At 43.6% G+C, this 13,165-nt stretch overlaps 1 protein-coding gene across 4 annotated transcripts; it reads left to right on the plus strand.

Moving 5' to 3' along the window:
* Window positions 1–978: 978 nt before the first annotated feature.
* LOC133916796 (uncharacterized) lies at window positions 979–9,033 on the plus strand. Of its 4 annotated transcripts, none has more exons than XM_062360640.1 (10): window positions 979–1,913; window positions 3,535–4,698; window positions 5,470–6,591; window positions 6,777–6,818; window positions 7,271–7,347; window positions 7,459–7,543; window positions 7,618–7,701; window positions 7,784–7,885; window positions 7,973–8,115; window positions 8,171–8,482. In XM_062360640.1, exons 1-10 carry the CDS (start codon window positions 1,233–1,235, stop codon window positions 8,316–8,318), a joined length of 3,648 nt encoding a protein of 1,215 aa, XP_062216624.1. In that variant the 5' UTR covers window positions 979–1,232; the 3' UTR covers window positions 8,319–8,482. The 4 variants fall into 4 exon arrangements, 3 of the variants coding, with proteins under 3 accessions (XP_062216624.1, XP_062216625.1, XP_062216626.1); XM_062360641.1 differs by lacking the exon at window positions 8,171–8,482 and adding an exon at window positions 8,519–9,033 and having other exon boundaries at window positions 981–1,913; window positions 7,973–8,071; XM_062360642.1 differs by lacking the exon at window positions 979–1,913 and adding an exon at window positions 2,515–2,647.
* Window positions 9,034–13,165: the final 4,132 nt, after the last annotated feature.

Genomic DNA, 13,165 nt, shown 5'->3' on the forward strand with positions numbered 1-13,165 from the left:
CGGCTATGATGGCTGATTTTAGAGGTGTCAACAATATTATTATGTACAACTTTGCGACTCTTGTTGTAACGTATGGACATTCAAGTATACAATATAATTTGCACACACATGCAGGATAAATCCATCATTCATCCCCGAAGGTATTAGAAATAAAAAATAATTACAAATGGGCAGCAGATGTGCTGTGTGACAGCACATAAAATCACTCTTTAGAACTATTAATATAAATAATACCTATACATATACTTAATATTATCGTATATAAATTTTATTTTCTGTTATAATACATTAACACTCAACTAATACAAACTACAAAGTAGCATGCCAAATTCATTGTCCAACAGGAGTAGACGAGTAGTTTGTGGAGAAGTAGAGGTGGTCAAATAGGTGGCCCGGCACGACACGGTACGTGCCTATTAAGGCACAACCCGTTTAGCTAAGTGCCAACCCACGTGTCGTGACTCTAGCCTAGCACTAATCACTTAAGATCGAGTCATGCCGTGCTGGCTCGCGGTATTGTAGGTCTGATGACCTTTTTTGGCTCGTCAGCTCGCGGAAAATTAGAAAAAATTATAAAAACTTGCTTTCACCTGAAGTCGAACACACGATATTCTGCTTAGACTCAAACACACTACTATTACACAACATATTCTATATGGTATTAGATCTAAATAAATTATATAAGATATTAAAAAATAGAAATAGTTAAACAGACTGTGCCGTGCCTCCATCGTACCGCGGCTCCGATCTAAACCATCGTTGCCGACTGACCCATTAGACACCGTACTGTGCCATACCTAGGTCGAAAAAAATAACCGTGCCTCATACAGACCTATTTAGCCCGGCCCACATAGCCACTTTTATGGAGAAGAATCTCTCTCTGTAAAAAAAGGTACACGGCGAGGAAAACGTGCGGCCTTTCGACACGGGCTGCGTCTTTCCGAAGCTTCGAGTCCGATCCAAACTAAGGTAGCGTAGCCCATCAAGCCCAACACACCAGCTCTCCCGTCCCGTCCCGTCTCCTCGCTTGCCGCACCACCGCCTCTCTCTCGCTCGCCCCCTCTTCTCCGGCGAATATTCCCGCGCCGCGTGCCTCCCTTCCCCAACTCCCTCGACTTCCTCCCCACGGCAAACCGGCAACCGCCGCACCCGTTGAACACATCGCCCGGAAACCCCGCCCCCCCCCCCCCCCCAAAAAAAACGACCCTCCCGAAGAGAAGAAGCTGCCCGCGATGCTTCCCTGTGCGGCGATGCTGCGACGCGGTCTCCACCTCCGTCGTGTCTACCACCATCGGCATCGCCTCTGTCTGCTCTCCTCCAGCCCCACCCCGCCCGCCTCGCCCACGCCCTCCGCCCCCTCCACCTCTGCCTCCTCCCTCCCGATCGCAGCCCCGCCGCCGCACCACCTCGCGCCCCGCCGCAGTGGGGCCCGCCGCCTCGCCCCGCTCCTCGCCTTCTCCACGATCTCCCTCGCTGCCGCGTGCACGGTCTACCTCACCACCGACAACCTCGAGGAGACCCTGGAGAGGTCCAGGGCGTCCGCGGGGCGCGTCGTGGAGCGGATGCAGCACACGTGGACGGCCTCGCGGGTGCTGTGCAACTCGCTCCTGTCCGTGCTCTCGTCCGCGAACCAGGATGTGCGGTCGGGGTTCGAGCTGCGGGTGGCCGCGCTGCTCGCCGACATCGCCGCTGCCAGCGCCGCGCGCCGCGCGGCCATCGTCTCTGCAGGCGGCGGCGCCGTCATCGACTGGCTGCTCGACAGCGTCGTGCGCGGCGCCACGCAGGCGGAGGCCGCGAGGGCGCTCGCGCACCTGGTGGCCGACCCGTGGGTCGCGCCTGCTGTTCTCGGGCGCCCACGCGCCGTGCCCTGCCTCCTCCAGTTCATCTTCTCTTACCAACCAACGCGCGGCAAGGTGATAATAGGTGTTACTTTTGTGTTGTTTGCTTTAATTGATTGCCGTAATGTGGTTTGATATAAGCTTGCGGTATGCCATCACACGGGATTGGTGAATATGCGCTGTAGTTGGCTCTTTGTGGTTATTTACTGTAACCACCACGTGGAATTAGGATAAGAAAACCCCACTATTTCTTATACGTCCACCTGAGCATCAACTAATATTTGACCTGTTAATTTTTTCGGTATTGCTAAACTCTACCCGAGTTTTTCTCCCATCTTCACCCCTTCTCCATCTCCGGCGGGGTTAGGGTTAGGCGAGGGGGTTTCTCTGGTGAGGGTTAGGGGTGGGGTTGGAGTTCACCGGAGTTCTCCGTGAGCTTAGAAGGATGCCTGGGCAGCAGGCCAGCCCAGCAATGGTGGTGGGTGTGGGGGCGGGGTAGCGGGGATGCCGCTGGCCGCAGGATGTGGAGGACTGTCGGCTGTGCAGTGTCGGGGCCGGGGCATCACAGCAAGAGCCCGGTGAAGTCGGGTTAGAGTGCCGGCGGCCGATGGTGGCGGATTCGGTGGTGGGAGCCGCCGCAAACGGGAGCAAAAGGGTGGGGTGGGGGCGGGAGATCCAGAGGAGACAGATCGGGAGGAAAAAGAAAATGGGATGACCATTAGATGTGGATTTGATGGTGGAAAAATCGAGTGAGGAGAGGGAGAGAAATGCTCGAGTGAGCTATAGACGGCACCTACTTTTTTAGCTAGGTAAATTGATTTGACATTGCCTGTTTTCTAGCAACGAAATAGGGCATCCATGTGTTATGTTGTAGGATTCAGATGCCTAGCTTATAAGTGGAAATAGGTTTGTACTCATATTTTGCAAGATTAGTTATGTCGATGCCATGTCTTAATGGGTATTCAGTCTCTGTGTTCTTGCACTTTAAGGTTGCTTGAGCTAAAACTCTCTACGCAATGTGACTGCATTGCGATGATAATAGATCTGGATGTCCAATGAGTTTGTAACTTGAAAATTAGCTGCACAAACTTGCTATTTTTCTGCTTCAGTAAGGTCTAGGAGTTAGAATAAATGTAGTATATTTTCATTGGTGGCTTGGTTATCTCTTGTGCAGTCTTTAAGTCTTAACATTCAAAGTTACTTGTTCATTTATGTAAATTACGACATTATGACCCATGAATGCAATATTTAACACATTTCTATGACTGGAGAATCGATGTGATTGGAGGTCAGCATATTTACCTGTATTTTGCTTAAGATAATTAATCTGTTATGAATACGTCTAGTGCTGCAATGCAGAGTTTCTATTTCTTTCCTGTGCTAAAAGGATGTGGGATCAATAGGAGCTTGTTAACGTTTATTTGCTGTATGTCAAGTAGAGGCAAAATAAACAAAATAACATAAACAGGCCTTTATTCTGTTTGGTATAATTACAAGGTAAAAACTGTGTTAAGATTTTTGTTACTGACCAATCATTTTCTTAAGCTTTTTCATTCTTTTCGGGATATGTATTGTCTTCAGGCATACTTTGCTTCATGAAAAGAAGCAACCTATTGTTCTTAAATTTTCTGGCTTTGCCACACTCATGGACACTATTAGTTGCTCATACCTAATATTTTTTCTATTGTTGAGACAGAAATCTAGGCACTCTTCATTTGATGGTTCAGATCATTCTAAAGGGAGGAGCATGCTTGTGGCTGCACTTATGGATATCATCACTTCGAACTGCGATAATGCAGATTTCTCGTCGTTTCAGCCTTTGCTGCCTGCAGATGCTGATACAAGAGATATTGCAGCAGCAATTGAAGTCATTGAGCAAGGGGGGATGCATTTTGATGACCACGAGGATACTAGCAGCAATGATGGTGACAGAGGATTAAAAGGGATAGGGATTAAGGTGCTTGGTGGAACCACTATATTGGGATTCTCTAGGGGAAATAACTTGTTGGAGTTGGACAACTCAGATGATGATATTCTGGAAGTCTCACATAATAGTAGAAGATTGGAGGTGCAAGAGGATGCTATTGAGTCTCCACTAGTTGAGAAATTAAGGTCTTCTGCCGTCCCAGGCCTTTGGGATGACTTGCAGAGGGAGCATGTAGCTGTACCTTTTGCTACATGGGCTCTTGCAAACTGGGCTATAGCATCAGATCTGAATCGCACTCGTATTCAAGAACTTGATAGTGATGGCCATGCGGTCGCAACTGCACTGAAAGCACCTGAAAGAACAGTTAAGTGGCATGGAACTCTGGTGGCTCGAGCTCTTTTAGAAGTCCAGAATTCGACCTTGGCTTCTTCAGTTCCTGATTGGTGCTATAGTCTTCTTTCTACAGCTTCCCAGGCTACTGAGAACAATGACATGCCATTGGGTCAGCTGTCATTATCAACTTTCCTATTATCCATGATGCGGTGTAATGAGTCAAAATTTGTGATAAGGAAGAAGGGCCTTCACCCTCTTCGCAGTATTGCAAAAAAGATAGAAAATCAGAATGGTCAGAACAGTATGAAAGAATCAATATCAGTCGCACTGAGTTTGCTTTATGCTGGTGAAGTTCCTTTATCACTTGAGGAATCTCAAAGATGGTCCGGCATTCTTCTTCGTTGGCTTTTTGATAAATCTGTATCAGATAAAACACATCTGACAGCTGTAAAAATCCTTTCATGCATACTTGAAGACTATGGGCCAGCTTCAGTGCCAATTTCTCAGGGATGGTTAGCTCTTGCCCTTTCTGAGATTCTTGGAGACAACAAGGCACAAAATTTGAAAGGACCCACTCAGCCTGAACTGGAGAAAGTGAAGGTACTCATGTTTTGTTTACTGCAAAATATATTTTGGATGAGTGTTTTACCCAGTGTAAAGATCTTAAGCTTGTCTACAGTATACACACTATCACAGCATAAAAGTAGATTGATAAGCTCTGACTAAAGTACTTCATTTGTTTCAAAGTAGATGTTGTTTTAGACATAGTCACAGTATCCAATACCTTTGGGCATGGATATTTATAGTACTATGTTAATAGAAATTATAAAACATTATATTGAATGCTTCATGAAGTGTGTGGCTATTTAGAATAGACTGGTGGAATTATCCCGGTGTAATCATAGACAGGTTCTATAAACATTCATGCTTTGATGGAAAACCACAATTTCTTTTTATTAGAATGTTGGTTTTTGTAACAAAGTTAAGGCATTTGATTGTGTCATCATTTATTATTCAGACATGTACCAGCTGCCCTGTTCTGTTGATGTAACATTATTTGAATGTTACAGTATAACCTAGATTTGCACTGTGGAATTTAGCATGTTACCTGATAGTCCTAATGAATATGATCTAAACAAGGACCAACCTAGGAGGAGCTAGGTGGCTTTTCATTAAGAAGAAATAGGCACCCAAATCCGAGTTCAAGAGCACTCGAACTTGGGTGGTGGGGGTCTACACCCACACCTCCCACACATCTCTCTCTCCGTGGTCGAGTTTTTCTTCTTCTTCTAATGAATATGATCATTTACTGTTTCACTCACATTCTTGTTCTTCCTCCTACCATCCTAATGCAACTTTTGTTATTGACAGAGTCCGGTTGACTACCATAATGCTTCCACTGCAACTCAGGTCCTGAATCAATTAGCTAGCGCTGTTGTTAAACTGGCAAGCATTCAATCGGACTATGAATCTGAATCTGATGACAAAGTACCACTTTCCGATTTTCTATCACTTGAACCATTTGCTACAGCTCTAAAGAATTTGAACAAAAAGAACCCACCTAAGTTTGATGCTACTGACTCAGCATCAGCTACCCTCAAGGGAATAAAAGCTCTAGCTGAGCTTTGTTCTGAGGATAGTGCATGCCAAAAGAGAATAGCTGATTTTGGAGCTCTTTCCTTGTTGAGGCACATCCTCCTGGGTGATGATTATGAGAAACTTGCTGCAATTGAAGCATATGATGCATCACGAATTCTAGAAGTGCAGGACAAGAATGTGTCTGCTTCTAATGTTTCTTCTACTGATGCTACCACTGATCCCTCAACTGTACGTGTTCCTCCTGCAGCACATATTCGAAGGCATGCTGGACGGTTGCTTACCATTCTCTCTCTTCTACCTAGTTCAAAGAAGGAAATTATTTCTGATGATGTATGGTGCAAGTGGCTTGAAGAATGTGCAAGTGGACGAATTCCTTGCAATGATATAAAACTTAAAAGTTACTGCAGGTTAACATTGTTGAACATATTCTGCTCTGAGAATCTAAATATGAGAAGAGTTTCTGATGAATATCCTGATTCAGAAAGCGAGTATAAAAGAAAATGTCCTCAGTTTGGAGATGCACTGTTCTTGCTAAATCCAGAGTTACCTCTCGAGGTTCATTTGGACAACAGTGGTTTTGGGATTTCAAAAGTCGCAAGAGATAATTGTAATGATGACGGATGTATTGAAGACTGTGGCTTTGAAACGGGGAGCTCTGTAGATGGTGCAGATGCTGCATCCAAAACTGCCCCTTTGATGGATGTTGTGTTTGTCCATGGCCTTCGTGGTGGCCCATTCAATTCATGGCGAATAGCTGATGACAAATCATCAACTACCAAAGCGGGTTTGGTGGAAAGCATTGACGAGGATGCTGGAAAAGAGGGCACATGTTGGCCAAGAGAATGGCTTGCAGCAGATTTCCCTCAAGCTCGTTTTTTTACAGTCAAATACAAGGTCTGTTCTTTGATGCCTCATCAATTGCCTCTGTTCTGCCGTCCTTATGTTGGAGATCTGTATTCGCCCCTTTCACAATATGAGTTCTTCTGGTACATTTGAATATTTGATGCTTCCCTGCTGAAGTGCTGATACCATCCTTGTTGCTTTTAAATGTCCTTATCAGTTTCAATTAATTTATGCAGACAAATTTGACCCAATGGACTGGAGCCAGCTTGCCCCTTCAGGTTATAACTTTCGAGAGTTCTTTAAGTTTTCCGTGTTTTGCGCATGGCCCCCTCCCTCGCCGCATTCTCTTTCATGCCACCTGAAGAAATCTTGAAATTTTGTGTCACTTGTATCTTTTATATGTGGGCCTGCATCCAGCTTGTCAGCGTTACAAATTACAATCCAAAAGTTTTTAAACTTAGTAGTGGCATATACCCCCGCCCAAAAAAAACAACCTTTTTTTTCTTATTGATGCAAGTTTTTGTGGTGAAATAGACTAGGTGCTGACAATTGAGTATTTGTCTGGCCTTTCTCATGGGCTGCTATTTCACTGTAAATTGTTCCATAATTCTAGGTTGCAAGAATCTATGTTTGATGTGATATATGTTGGTACCTATTTTTATGTTATTGATTGATAATTTGATTTTTTTCTTACTCATAGTATTCAATTGAGACTGTATTTGCTGTATAGGAGGTGAGCTCTATGCTGCTGAGAAAGTTGGTGGCTGCTGGGATCGGTAGTAGGCCTGTTGTTTTTGTGACACACAGGTAAAGATGGCTGGTTTCTGGTGTTGTGCTCGCTCATGCAATTGCGGTGGCGTGGTGCTAACTTTTCCTTGCTTCTGTAATTTTTGATTGCTGAAAGAACTTTACTTGCAGCATGGGAGGACTGGTGGTTAAGCAGCTATTGTATCAAGCAAAGCTGAATAATTACGACAAGTTCCTGAGTAATACTGTTGGGCTAGTATGTATTTGGTTGTTGAATTTTATGATCATCTCTGTGACTGTGAATAGGATGTAACTGTGTCCGTATCACAGGTTTTTTATAGCTGTCCGCATTTTGGCAGTAAACTTGCAGACATGCCATGGCGTATGGGGTTGGTGTTTCGTCCTGCTCCTTCGGTATGATCTTCGTATGACAAACTTGCTCAGCAACTGATATTTTTCGTCGTTTCTATATTGTTCTGACACTATCTTTCAATAGATTGGTGAGCTAAGAAGTGGATCTCCAAGACTAGTTGAACTAAACGATTTTGTGCGGCAGCGCCACAGTAAAGGACTTCTTGATGTTCTTAGTTTTAGTGAGGTAAAGGAAAAATGCCGTCATACAATCATACTGTATGGTTCCAATGCCACAATGCTAAGTTATCTGTGCTAATTGGTTCCATGACAGACCCAGGTCACGCCAATCGTTGAAGGCTATGGTGGTTGGGCACTTCGGATGGAGATAGTGCCAATTGAATCTGCATACCCTGGTTATGGGGAACTCGTTGTAAGTATTTCACAGTTCTTTGCAGTTTTACAACCATTATATAGGTAATTCTTACATGAGTATTTCACAGTTCTTTGCAGTTTTTCGACCATTATATAGGGAATTCTTACCTTGTATCATGAGGGGCTTAACATATCATGCAATCACATGTGGTGCACAGTCCAATTTTAGTCTCGATGATGTCAACGGTATATTTATGTTGATAGTCAAAAGTAGGTTTAGTTTGCCTATTTGCACTGCGAAATAGTACGGAAAGACGCTGGGATTTATTTATAATTAGGTCACCTAGGCTACCAATGTACTTATATACTTTGATCCATATGAACCACTCTCACATTTGTCCTACCAGTTATTTTTAGTTCATTTTGTATGCTTTCATAAATTCCTTGTGCTACGGCAGTTCCAGATTATGCAAATTTCAAGTGCTTACCGTTGTACTTTTTGCAGGTTCTGCCGTCCACTGACCATATAAATTCATGCAAGCCAGTGAACAAGAATGATCCTTCTTATGCCGAAACCTTGGGATTTTTGGAGAAAAACTTGAAATTACGTCTCAAAAAAGCAGAAACCTAGGCCTTTTGTTTCCCGGGCGGCATTGTACCAATTCAGTTGGATGTTAATGGTGCTGTGGAATTTTTCGGTAGCATGCATGCTTCGGTTTAGCATTTCTTCGTGAGACTCGATTTGTCCCTTTACTGAAACAAGGTGGTTGATCTGACGAAGCAATTTTGGGCGGGCTGTGTTTTATGAAGCTTGCACCCAATTGCGGGATACATCGTACATAGCGGATAAGCTGTAAATAGTTGTCTTTTCCTTTTAGATGAAATAGTTACCCCTTGTAAGATTAAGTAGTATATGTGTATCACATCTAAAAAAATGTGTATCATCTCAAAATAGTATAATTTTCCGTTTGAAAGTCAGAGGCACGCATCCGTACATGTTGAACGAAAGTTTATCTCCAATCCTTTTCTATTCGATTGCTCGAAATATGAAAAGTGTCTACATTTTTTAGGGTACAAGGGGCGTACATGCGTGTGCGGCCATCACATGTTAAGAATGAATTAGAAGGCTTGAGACCTTCGGTGTGTGAGAGCGCGTAATATCATTGAACACTTGTCGCGTGTGTAGCAAAAGCTGGAGTCGAACTCCCGACCTGGTTGCTCGCACGCTGTGAGCAACTTGCGAAAAGTGTCGACTTGACAGTCCAGTATTTCAGAGGGGCTTCGTCTTGAAGCTTTATGTGTCGGCTTTGGGGCTATATGGGCAAGAAGTGTGAAGATCATGGTTGTCATGACGTCGTCATAACGATGATATAGTGGTGTGGCGGTAGTTTGGGCCTTGCCACGGCATTGACATCTATGGCGTCCGCTATATAGGCATGGTGTTGCCGTGGCGCCGATATATCGTCATGTGGTGTCTGTTTTCGTGTAGCGGATGTCGTACCGGTTGGACGGAGGGGATTAGAAGGGGAGGAGAGGTCGAGTGGGTCACAGAGGAGCGTCTCACCTTTACCCACTAGCGACTGGTCCAGTGGTCCTCGTCGATCCCCGCCGCCACTGCTGAGACGGCTCCTCACCGACGTGCCGCCCTCAGATTCGGCTGACGCGCCACCGGCCACCCTCAGATCCAGCAGTCGTCCGCGCACTCGCCGTATCCGCCAGCCACCCTCAGATCCTGCCCGTCTCCGACCATCATCCCTCGGTTGAAAGTCCGCCGCCCACGTCGCCAGAGCCGACGTCCCCCGCCGTCGCCCAAGCTGGCCGCCTTCCCCACCTAGAAGTCTGCTGCCCCCCCCCCCCCCCGCGCATGGAAGTCCATCGCCCCCGTCGCCTGAGCCGACCGCCTCTGTCACTTGAGTCGGCCACCCCGCCCAAGGTATGCTCTGGCTCTCTCTCTCTTCTCTCTGTGCTGTGAGCCTCTACTCTTTTATTTGGTAGATGAGCACATCTATGAGCACAACACATACTGATTTGAGCTTATGTGATCTGTTAGAACATCTTCTGAACAAGGCTGTGATGTTAGGCCATTAGGCAGTAGACACATCTTTTAATCATTGGTAGTTAGCACTAATTCTTAGCTCTTGTAGTCTATTGCCCATGATTAACAACAGTTAGAACTAGTTCTTTACTTCTTATGTTAGCATTTCGCTATATTCTAAATTGTTGCTACATTTTCTTCGGAATATGGCTACTCAAGGAACTGGAAGTGCGGAGGCTTCAAACGCTGCATCAAAGCATAATCCAAAGACTGGTCCAAAGCGAAAGTCGGTAAGGTCAACTGATCCAGGGTAAAAATATGCATTTTGGCCGACCATTGATAATAAAGATCTCTTACAGTGTTGCTTGTATGATAGAACTGTAATCGGAGGAATTACAAGGCTCAAGGAGCATCTTGTGGGTGGTTATAGAGATATTCTGAAGTGTGCCAAAACCACATCAGCTATCGCTCAAGAGATGCAAATAGTTTTGAAAGGCAAGAATAGACCACTTCCACTTGATGATGAAGGAGGGCTTCAAGAAGAAAATGATGATGTGATTGATGTGATAGAGGAGTTCCAAGATGTTACTAGAAGCATTGTGCATCCTAGTTTAGGACAGCTGCCAAAAGAAAACAATCTACCTTAAAGTTCAGAGCACCAAAAGAGCCCAATACAAAGTCAGTTGGTTCAATGCTTAGGAGAACGCCAAAAGAGGAAGTGGAAGAAAGACATTCGAATGGTACTTCTCAAATCAGTATCCAAGCTAGATGAGGACAAAGGAAGAAAGAGATGCTGTCAACTTGGAGTGAGCTAGCTTCTTTTATGAGTGTGGCATACCATTCAATACCGCAAATTTTAAATATTTTGAGATTGCTATAGAGGACACTGCACAATATGGTTTTGGGTACAAGCCTCCTACCTACCATGAGCTTAGGGAGCTATTGCTTGAGAAGGTTGTTAAAGAGACAGATGATTTGAGGAAGAAACACGAGGATGCATGAAAGCAATATGGTTGCACATTGATGTCAGATGGATGGACGGATAAGAGAGGGCACCATTTGATCAACTTTCTAGTCAATAGTCTGGAGGGGACTTTCTTCTTGGAGTCAGTTGATGCATCAGCATAAGTTCATGACCAAATGATGCTAGCTAATTTGTTAGAGAAAAGAATAATGGATATTGGAGAAGATAAAGTTGTGCAAGTTGTCACTGACAATGGGGCTAATTATAAGGCAGCGGGAAAACTTCTCATGGAGAGGTTTCCTACACTTTATTGGATACCTTGTGCTGCACATTGCTTAGATATTATGTAGGAAGATGTAGGGAAGTTGAAGGAATTCAAAAAGCCTATCTCACGTGCTTGGCATGTTACTACTTTCTTCTATAGGCGTGGGAGACTTCTTAGTGCAATGAGAGAGAAGACAGGTGGTAGGGATCTTGTGAGACCAGCAGCAACTCGGTTTGCTACCACATTTCTCACCTTGCAGAGTTTGCACAAGCACGGAGATGTACTGAGATATTTGTTTACCTCTAATGATTGGACTTGTTGCAAACTAGCAAAGACAGAGGCAGGAAAAAAGGTGTATGATATTGTGCTTTCTAGGGAGTTCTAGAACTCCATTGAGGATTCCCTTAGAGCTTCTCTACCACTTATCATTGTGTTGAAGGTGATTGATGGTGATGAGAGGCTTGCCATGCCAGAGGTTGCTTCTCTCATGAATAATGCATGAGAGAGGATAAATGTTGCCTCTGTACTGAAAATTAGAGAAACTTGCTCAATAAAATCTTACTAATTATTAAGGGTCGTTGGGATAGGCAAATGGACACTCCACTCTATGATGCTGCTCTCTTTTTGAATCTAGGAAAATTCTATGCCATCCAAAAAGAGAATGATGAATATGTTGAGCACCTAAGGGGTTGTTTTAATGATGTGCTTGCATGAATGGTGGAAGATGAGACCATTCAAAACAAAATTGAAGAACAATCCATGCTCTACGAAGATCAACGTGGAGACATCTTCAAGAATTGCATGGCCCTCCAAACTATGAAGTTAAAGAACCCCGTAAGTGATTTAAAATTGTAATTTCAGCATATTATTTAAGAAATAACTCATAATATATGCATGTTTATTGTTAATTTAGTTGATTGGTGGCATGCGTATGGTGGCCGATCTATCGACTTACAAAGATTTGCAAAGCATATTGTTAGTCTTTATGCTTCATCATCCAGTTGTGAGTATAATTGGAGCACTTTGTACTTTTGGATTTGTAAGTGAAGTACTCAAGTTCCATATTTCAATTAACAAAATTAATAATATATTTTTATTAACTTTGCTTGCTTTTATGGTTGCTTGTAGACTCATACTAAGAAGAGAAACCGACTAGAGCATAAAAGATTGAATGATTTGGTTTATATTGCCTACAATTGGAAAATGACTAGTAGGTTCCGAAAGCGCTGTGAGGAAGCGGGTAAAAGCTACGACGCTTTTGTTACGAAAGACTTTGATTGGGAAAATAAATGAGTTGACCCAACGGCCCAATCTCAAGTTACTAGTGGCTCGGACTCACATGGGATCAAGTTAATGACGCAATTGGTGCATCATATGAGCTTCGAGGTCGTAACCTTTCTAGGACCTATGCTCGTCGTGTAAGACATATATCAAGAGTGGTTACGACGACAAGGAGGATGGAGAGGAAGAAGACATCATTGTGGATGATGTTGATGTTGATGATTTTGGTGACAAACCAATAGATGCTACTGAAGATAGTGTAGAGAACGTGGATGCTTCTAACGATCTCGATGAGTTTGTATTGAATGACTTTTGAGAGATGAGACATTTGAAATTTTAAAAGATCGGAGTGTTATATATCTTTTATGCTATATTTACATTTCTATTTATCTTTTGTGTTATATTTATATTTCTTAATATCCTAAACTATAGTTGTTAAGCTACATTTATATTATTATTTGTTAATATTCTCGATTATAATGTGAATATTCGTTACGATGTGTATGATATCATATGTTATGCGACGTATCGCTGTAAAATTATGAAGATGATAGGTCTCCACGCCGCCGTAAGACTATCCCCAACCATATTCCTTTCATTTCGTTCT

Source organism: Phragmites australis, chromosome 4 (assembly GCF_958298935.1).
Source record: "Phragmites australis chromosome 4, lpPhrAust1.1, whole genome shotgun sequence".
Taxonomy (NCBI): Eukaryota; Viridiplantae; Streptophyta; class Magnoliopsida; order Poales; family Poaceae; genus Phragmites; species Phragmites australis.

Bases quoted from the DNA above. Each gene is read 5' to 3' on its own strand.
- LOC133916796 (XM_062360640.1), top strand. From the start codon at position 1,233: ATGCTTCCCTGTGCGGCGATGCTGCGACGCGGTCTCCACCTCCGTCGT. The intron at 6,592-6,776 runs GTCTGTTCTTTG...TAATTTATGCAG, and splicing joins TTTTTACAGTCAAATACAAG to ACAAATTTGACCCAATGGAC. The intron at 8,116-8,170 runs GTAATTCTTACA...ACCATTATATAG, and splicing joins GTTTTACAACCATTATATAG to GGAATTCTTACCTTGTATCA.